The 9,454-nt window shown below is 42.6% G+C and overlaps 1 protein-coding gene across 1 annotated transcript; it reads left to right on the forward strand.

Moving 5' to 3' along the window:
* Positions 1–204: 204 nt before the first annotated feature.
* On the forward strand, positions 205–8,955 carry LOC114040372 (uncharacterized protein C1orf50 homolog). The gene is made up of 5 exons (XM_027858464.1): positions 205–277; positions 362–495; positions 4,271–4,357; positions 5,287–5,418; positions 7,618–8,955. Exons 1-5 carry the CDS (start codon positions 211–213, stop codon positions 7,798–7,800), a joined length of 603 nt encoding a protein of 200 aa, XP_027714265.1. The 5' UTR covers positions 205–210; the 3' UTR covers positions 7,801–8,955.
* Positions 8,956–9,454: the final 499 nt, after the last annotated feature.

A 9,454-nucleotide genomic window follows, 5' to 3' on the forward strand; every position in this document is an offset into this window, starting at 1 on the left:
GCCCTGCCCCTGAGGGCTTCCTAAATGGCACTTTCAGCCACCAGTCCCTACAACGAAGCCCAATTTCCTTCCCAGGACGTGGCTAGCCTAGTCCCGTCTGCCCCGCCCTTGGAGGCGCGACCTCAGCTCAAAACCACGCCCCCTGACGAACCCCGGCTATTAGGACGCAGCCGCCTCTTCCTCACTGCGCATGCGTCACCTGCAGGGAGCATGGCGGCTGCTGAGGCGGCGGTCTCCGAACAGGACGTGGGGGGCGCGGGTAGGGAGCCGCTGCCAGGTGAGGAGGGCTCGGGGCGGCTGGGTAGAGGGGAGTGCCTGGCGCCCGTCGCCCATGTGCTCAGGGCCCATGTTTCGCCCGCAGAGACTCCCGTAGAGTGCCACTGCGGCCCCACCGTCTCCACCGAGCCCGCTTCCCTCGGCCTGGTGAGCCCCTACCGCGCCCGCCGCCTGGGGAACCCCGAAGACCTCGTGGAGCTCGCCCAGCAGGTTCAGAAGGTGAGGGGGACCCGGGCGGGAGGACCTGGTTGCCTTTTAGGGGAGTGGAGAAGGGAGGAGAGAGGACCTGGATAGGGAGGGAGAGGGGAAAGTAGGTGGAGTGGGAGAGAGAATACCTGGGGAGGTGGGAGGGAGGAGAGAATATGGAGGTGGGGTGCAGAATACCTGGGGAGGTGGGAGAGAGGAGGAGAGAGAATACCTGGGGAGGTGGGAGAGAGGAGAGAGGGGAGAGAATGTCTGGGGAAGTGGGAGGGAGGAGGAGAGAGAATATCTGAGCGGCGGGGGGGAAGAGAATACGTGGTTCGTGGTGAAAGGGGGATGGGAGGGAGAGAAAATACTTGGGGGGTGGGAGGGAGGGAGGGGGAGACAGAAGACCTGAGGTGGGGTGGGGGGAGGACCTGGCCTGGCCTTTGTGGGAGAGGGAAGGGAAGGACCTGGCCTGGGGGAGGGGGAGGGAGAGGACTTGGACTTTGGCAGGATAGGGAGGAAGAGAGGAGGAGAGACAGAGGACCTGGCTTTTAGGGTCAAGGCTAGAGAGGACCTGACTTTTTTGTGCGGAGAATGGAAGGGGAGGACTTGAGCTTTGTGGGGATAGGGAAAGCCCGTAGCGTTTTTTGGGAGGAGAAAGAGGGATGGAGGAAGGTGTCCTAACCTGTGGCAAGATTAAGGAGAATCTGTCCTTGGGAGGTTGGGGAGACCTTTGTCTGTTTCCTGATGATGGTGGGCAGAGCTGATGTTTAGATATTTATATATCTTGTTTATACTTAGCGGTTTGCACGTTTCCCCCATTAGACAGCAAATTCTTTGAGGGCAGAGGGACTATTGTTGCCTTTTTTTGTATCTCCAGCGCTTAGCATGGCGCCTGGAATATAGCAGGTGCTTAATAAATTGCTTGTTGATAATGATCAGAGCCAGAAGGGACCTCACAGACCTTCAAATCCAACCCTTTCCATTTTGAGGAAACTGAAAGAAGGTTAAGTGACTTGCCCAAGGTTGTACAGATAGAAGTTATTAGAAATGAGATTTGAATCCATAGTTTTCTGACTGGAGCCAATGTTCTTTTCATAGTATCATTGTTGCCTTCAGTTGTGGGTTCAACTAGATGATCTCACTCAAAAAGTCTATGAAATGTCTTAGTATGGGGCTACTATACCTATGGATAACAGTACAATAGGTGATTTTCCCAAATTCCCTCAGTTTTCAGTCTCACATGGATTTGCAGTGGAAATTTCATCACACAGTGTTTCTTCTGCACTTTACCCCTAAAGATTTACTTGTGTTTTATAAACACCGTGTTACTTGACCATGGTTATGAAAACTGTTCTTTTTTTTTTCATCTGCCTTACAGAGCCTTAATGATAGTAAATACAGGTAGCCAATTTCCCCACCTGCACCTTTGATATATTCTTGGCCCCTTTTTCCAGTGAAGGAAAACTCATGATTTTCTATGATTCATATCTTCTACTTTCTATAGTGGGAAGAAAAGTATTACTGTGGGTCAAAAGATGGTCATTTATCCAGGTAGATCAGTGGTGTAGTATCAGACTAGTGTACAGAAAACTGGCCTAGAATAGAAGGCACAGTTTTTACCTTCCAAGCTTACATGCTAGTTGTGTAAATATTCTATGGACAGTCAATGGCAATTATTGAGTATCTACTATATTCTCAGAATTGTCTTATTTGCTACTTGTGGGGAGGAGGAGGCAGAAATAGAGAATATAAGACTTGGTCCTTTTATGGGGGGGTTAGTTGGGGAGGCAAGACACATGCAAGAGATATGCAAGGAACAATTAGGTAACATTGAGTAGCATATAACATATATGTGTGTATGTGTGTGTAATATGTGTATATGTATATATCACATAAACAGTTAAAATTGCACTTCATATTCCTTGTGTGCTTATATATTCTAATTTGTAAAATGCCTTTATACCAATAATGATCTCCATAAAATAAGTAGTTATAAGAGATATCATCAAAGAAATGTGAGATCAGAAAAGGAAGCAGGCTGATTATATGGCAGGAGTGAGGGAACTTAACAGCCTGAGTAACCCACTGGTACACAGGAGAGCTTTACATTGACATTTTATTTACTTTACATTTGCATCTTTATTTTAGAGGGAAGTCTCTAGAACATCAAATGGATCCTACTAGATTGTAAGCAGAGACTAGTCTGTTCACTCATCAGTTTTTCCTAGCACAATGCATTGCCTGTAGCAGGTGATTGAAATGATAAAGGATTGAATTAAATGATTTAGGAACATAATTGCTGAGGAAGCACAGATTAGGGAATCTAATTGGAGAATTCAAGTTACATAGGAATGCTTCAGAGTTCTTCCTGTTTACTTTGAATATGTATAGAATGTCAAGGGATCTGGCCCTATTGGAGTTTCCCCTGGTGGCTATATAGAGTTTGTTAGGAGGTCCCCAGTAGATCTTTAATATATCGCTCTGTGCTAGGGCTAATCCTTCCATATTTTCTCATACTAAAAAAAAAAATGCAGAGTATGTGCTTTGGAAGGGATATAGTATTCCTCTGGCAGCTAGGTCAAATTGAACAGTGGGCCTGGAATCAAGAAAACCTGAGTTCTGACCTTGGGCAAGTCACTTAACCTCTGTGCCTCAGTTTTCTCCAACATTATCGGGGGATTATAAGAACACCTACCTCTCAGAGTTGTGGTGAGGATCAAATGAGATAATATTTGTAAAGCACTTAGGACCATGTTGGCACTTAATAAATGATGTAATAAATGTATATTGTCTGGTTGATAAGTGACATAACCAGGATTAGAGCATAGATCTGATGCCTGTGGCTATTTTTCTTTCCACTAGTGAATTGTTAGGATAACTTTAAGTTGTAAGAACCTTGAGGGTATGAACTGTAATTATTTTTCTGTCTTTCTTAGTGTCTAACATAGTACCTTTCTCTCTCTCTCACACACACACACACACACACACACACACACTCACACGTCACCCCTGCAGACCCTTATCACCTTATACTTGAACTATTCCAATAATCTTCTGGTTGGTCTTCCTGCCTCATGTCTCCCCACTCCAGTCTTTTCTCCACTCAGCCACCAAAGTCATTTTCCTAAAGTGCAGGTCTGAGCATATAACTCCCCTACTCAGTTAATTTTAGTGGTTTCCTGTTATCACCAGGATCAAATATAAAATCTGATGTTTTCTTGTCAAGCTGTTCATAACCTATATCCTTCTCATGTTTCCAGATTTCTTATACTTTTCTGTCCTCCACAGGCTTGCTATTGCATGAGCATGACACTCCATTTCCTAGCTCCATGCCTTTTCAGTGATAATATGCCATTCCTGGAATGCTCTGACTCTTTACTTCTTCTTCTCTTGGCTCCTTTAAGATGGTTCATATCCCACCTTCTGAGGGAGGTCTTTTCTGGTGATCCATTCTCCCTCCTCCCTATCCCACCCCCACCCCCACAACTGCTACTGCCTTCCTTGTGATGTTACTATGTATATCTTGCATGTTTTGGGTTTTTTTTGCATGTTGTCTCTCCCATTAGAATGTGAACTTCTCTAAGGCAGAGACCATGGTTTGTTTATTGTTGGTCGTGGTTTTTATTTATTTATTTTTTGTCATTCTTTGTATCCCCCATTCTTAGTATAGTGCCTGGCACATAGTAAGGACTTATAATAAATGCTTATTACCTGCCTGCCTGATGAATAGATGTATGTTTATATAAGGGTTCTCTATGAGTTTTAGCCCTTTCAAGCCTTTGGTGAGTTTTCTTCTCTTTCACAGGCTGATGAATTCATCAGAGCAAATGCTACCAACAAGCTGATAGTTATAGCTGAGCAAATCCGGCATTTGCAAACACAGGCCAGGAAGGTAAGGAAAATATTGCTTTTGTTCCCAGGGTTTGGGGACAGGCTTCTTATTTTTTTATGTTTATTTTCCAGGCCGGAGTTGGAATTTTTTTTTATATATATATAACTGACAGTCTGCTCGAGCAAACCAAGTATTAACCATGTAGCTTTGTCAGATCAGTAGGCAGTGGAGTGAGGGTGAGGTGGGGAGAAATTGTGACATAGTCAATTTAACAGTTCAGGCCAGAGTCTAGTTCTGTAGGTCAGGCCTTCATCCAGTTTGGGAAGCTCTTAGGAAGAAAAGAAATGACACAAAGGATAAAGATTTTGATACAGTTCAAGTAACCTAATCTAGCAAAAACCTCCGTCCTCAGCGTTACAAAGTAAAGCCTTAAGTGTTACAAAGTTGTGTCCTAACATGGGCAACTATTGCATAATTCTCTAATAGGGTTTCCTATGTTAGGGCATGCTCTTCCAGTTACATTTGCAAACAAACCTGTTAGAATATAAACATGTAAGTCGGTCATAGCTCATCTCTCTCAAGGCAAGGTAAGCACCATCTGTGGGTATGGGCAGGAAGACTTATTTGGACCAGATAGGGGATGCAAACACAAAAAGGATCCTCCTAATCCTCCTGGGAAGTATATAGGTGGGGGCATATTTAATGAAAAAAAGTATTACCAGTGGAAACTAAGGGACCATAACAGACAAAATTGAGAATAAGGTAGTATTTGATTGAGAGAAGAGTCAGGGTAGTGCTGTGTATTAAAAATAGTCTAGTTTTCAGATCTTCAAAACTTCCCAAATATTTCAGTTTGATATTCACTATTGTGGGAAAAGCCAGAAAACCAAAGCCCTCTTCAGATATAAAAATATGTAGAATTTTAGCTGGATGACTGTGAGTACAGATTCTGTCCATTGTTTCTTTTGTTGTTTTTTTGTGGTACCCAGGTATTGGAAGAGGCTCAGAGAGATGCTGAACTGCACCACGTAGCTTGTAATGTGGTGAAAAAACCTGGAAATATTTACTACCTCTATAAACGAGAGAATGGACAGCAGTACCTTTCCATCCTTTCACCCAAGGTAGGAGGACTGCATTCTTGGTCAGTGTGGGACAGGATCCTGCTGAGCAAACAACTGAGTCAGTTTGTCCTTTAAGAAATATCTTTGTGAGACCCACAAGAAGGCATTTGTGGAACTGCCAAAGGCAAAGGGCTGTTCACATTTTGTGGGGAATTTTTTTTTGGGGGGGGAGGGAAAGGTGAGCCTAAGTATAGTCCTAGCAACAGACTCTGATTTCCAAGGATCAACTAGCTATGTATGTGAAGGTTTGTCACAAGTAGGCTTTCCACAAAGTGATTAATTCGTTAGCTATGATAACTTAAAAAAAAGAAAGAAAGAAAGAAAAAGATGTGCTCCTGAGTCTTAATGTGGCCCCTTTTCTGCTTTTACACCATCTATAAACATTAAGCTTTGTATGAGATCCAGTGACCAACAAATAGACCTGGTACTGGAGGAAGAAAATCACATCAATATTCAGTCTTTCTATAAATAAAACCAGGAGATAGAAGGAAGTGGCAGCGAATGGAATGATCATAGGGTCATAGATGCTGAACTGGAAGGGACCACAGAGACTGTTTCCTCCAGCCCGCTTATTTTAAAGATGAGGAAACTCGGGCCCAGGGAGAATAAGTGATTTACCTAAGGTCACACAGGCAATAAGCATCTGAGGTGGAATTCTGACTACAGAGCTAGCACACTGCGCAGAGACCCCCCCAGACAGATAAGGCTTTGGCAAAGTTGGTTTTATGGTTCATTCAAAGATAACAAAAAGCATCATTTCCTGGGACATTTGACCATCTGTTGAAATGCTTGTGAACGTTTGTAAAAACACCATAAAGGGAATTGTAGCTTATGTGCCAACACATGTTGCAGAGAATGAGAAGGTAGAGAACTCAATAAGACCCTCTTAACTCAGTGACTTCCATGGGAAGGTGGGCAGTAAGAGAAGGTGATGAAAATACGTTAGAAAAATATATGCCTCAGGAGTAAGAAATGAAGGAGGCCAAAGGCATGTAAGACTACATGCGTGTATCATGAATATTTTGTTTAAGGGGAGAATCGGGGCACAGAACATGGCAATCATTGAATAACATCTTGGAAAATGAAATTGATTACCTATTAACCAATAGGAAATAACTAGGAGGAGAATTCCAAAGCAGCTGTCCGTGTCAGATTGATGACTTGTTAGAGACAACATCAAAATCAACAGCAAATTAGAATAATAAAAGTAAGTAGGAATTTGGTGCAATTAAAGCAATTTCAGCCTGACATTTTTAGACAATCTAATGATGATAAAATATGGAAAATGGATAAAAGACCAGACATTGATAGAAACTATCACCATTTCCTAAGGAAATTTGACTAATGTAAATCAGTGTCATAAGAGACCAAAAGAAACCCAGAAACTACTTTACTCAGCAAACAAAACCTGGATCTTGCCAGGCAGATATGTTAGCCAAGGGTAACACTAGTTTAGGACATAAACTCATTTGTAAAATTTTATTGAGGATTGTGGGAGATGGTGAATTGCATCATCTCAACAGCATGAAGTAGTGAAAGGAGAAGCACGTTTACAGAAAGCAAAAGATAACTTATGGACACCATGTGTGCTATATTAGTACCCATGCATTGTCAAGAGATCTAGGGGAAGGGGTAGCTAGGTGGCTCAGTGAATAGAGCTCTGGCCTTGGAGTCAGGAGGACCTGAGTTCAAATCCAGCCTCAGACACTTAACACATAGTAGCTGTGTGACCCTGGGCAAGTCACTTAACCCCGACTGCCTCACCAAAAAGCAAAAAAAAAAAAGAAAAGAAAAGAAAAAAGAGAGAGAGATCTAGGGGAAAGTTCAAAATTTAGCTTTATACATGGCATATGTACATATATACATGTGTGTATATATATATGTGCATATTTACGTCTATATCCATGTAATGTAATTTCAGTGTTTTAACTTAATTATTATTAATTTAGTTCATTCCCTATTTAATGAGCCATGCCTGACCAGTCCTGGGGGGTTCTTGAATTAAAGTCTTTCCACCTTAGAGACAGATGAATGATTCTCATACCTTAGCATATAAATATCAGACTTGGACAGTTTCTCAGGTAACTGACTTTTACAACTATAATAGAAATCTCAGCATGAGAATGTAGTGAAGTGGGGGGCGGGGAGTTAAACATAGAAATGTATAGTACATTTATCTGACTTTTTTGCCTTCTCTAGGAATGGGGAAAAAGTTGTCCACATGATTTTCTTGGTGCCTACAAGCTTCAGCATGACCTCTCCTGGACTCCATATGACAACATCGGGAAGCAAGATGCTGAAATTAGCATCATGGACAAACTTTTGAGCCAGCAGATGGCCCTGCCCCAATGTACAGAGCCCAATTTCCAGGGCCTCACTTAGTGACCATGGACAATTGCCAAATAGCATGTGGGCCTGGCTGTTCTCGTCTCCTTAACTTCCCTACTTTGTAGGAGTTGTGAGAAGTGAGATATGATGTACATATATGAGTACCTTGGATGGAGACCCCATGTGTGAATTGAAGTATATTTATCAACTCTATTTTGGAATCCACACTCCCTGCTTCAGAGAATCCCCAACTAAACAAACATGGGCCAGTAACCATTACTACACATCTCAACTCACCCAGATGGACAAAATCCATCCCCATGGTTGAACTAGAGACTTTATAGGAAAGAGAGGAAATGTCACTTCCTTGAAAAGGTTGTAGACTATTCTTTATACACAGAGGAATCTGTACTGCCACCTCTTTTTAACTCCTGAAGTTTAGGAATGGGACTAGGGTCAAGCAAAGGGCCTGACGTTTCTATTTCTATAAGTGATTCTACCCTGTTCCAGAGAACTTTAGGCTCTGAATCATCATCCAAGGTCTCAGGAATATGTATTATGCAGAATGGCAGGTAGAGGAATGTGGCTGACCAGAGAAGTGATTCTAGTTTCTTTAAAATGCTGTCTGGTCTGGATTTTCCCTAGCTCCTCAAGCCCTTCTTGTTCAGCTGGAAAATTGAGACAAATGCAGAAGAGTGGTGGCTGCCTTCCCTTAAACGCCTTGCCTTCCATTCCTAATCAGAGTTTTAGAATCAAAGATTTAGAACTGGAAGGGACCTTCAGAAGCCATTGAATCCAGGCCCCTTCTTCTACAGATGGGGGGAAACTGAGATATTAAGTGACTTGCCTGGGGTTCCCCACAGCTGTTAAGCCATACTGCCTCATGGAGGAAGATACTTGAATTTGTGTTAGCCTGGTTTGTGGGAAAGGTCCAGGGCTAAACCATCATATCAGTAGCATGAGTCCATTTAAATGGCTATTTCCAAATATCATGAAAGAGACAGTTGAAACAATACAATGGGAACGAGAACTCTGACGTTCTGTTTGCATGGAAAAACTAAGACTAGTAGTTGTTAAGTGACCAGCTACACAGGTAGCAAAGCCAGAATTCCAACCCAGGTCCCTGATTTCTAGTCTTTAGTATACTTTTAATGTTGTACCAGGCTTCCTCTTGTATTGATGACAGTAAACAGCAAAGGAATTCCTGAAGTAAGGAGCTAATTGCCTTCATTTATCTTCAACCACATTGCAATTATATGGGTAAGTCATATAAACTGTGAAGTATGGAGAAACTAGTGGTGAAGTAGGATATTTTTTTCTGTGAATTACCCAGCTAATTGTCCCAATTGTTTTGTCCAAAAAAAATCCCCACAACTTGTTTGGCAAATAGGATTCTCCTGGGTTTATCCCTAGCTAAAAGGCCCCATGAGTCCCCAATTCAATTTATGTTCATTCCGTAATTGTTAAGTGCCAACCAGGGGCAAAACACAGAAACTTCAGTGCTATCCTGTGTGATGTGGTTTGCTGTGAAGAAACTAGGTTGTGTTTAGCCACAAGGGCTGCCACAACTCCTTGGGAAATAGTACCTATACTCCTAAACCCATGTTGGGCTGTAGGGTCTTTCCCTCGGAGCTGTCTTGGCCAGTGAGTCACACGTGGTCAGCCGAAGCCTAACAGATTCATCTGGGCACTTGGTAAGATGAAGGTA

Source organism: Vombatus ursinus, unplaced genomic scaffold, assembly GCF_900497805.2.
Source record: "Vombatus ursinus unplaced genomic scaffold, bare-nosed wombat genome assembly UNPS02013010.1, whole genome shotgun sequence".
NCBI lineage: Eukaryota > Metazoa > Chordata > Mammalia > Diprotodontia > Vombatidae > Vombatus > Vombatus ursinus.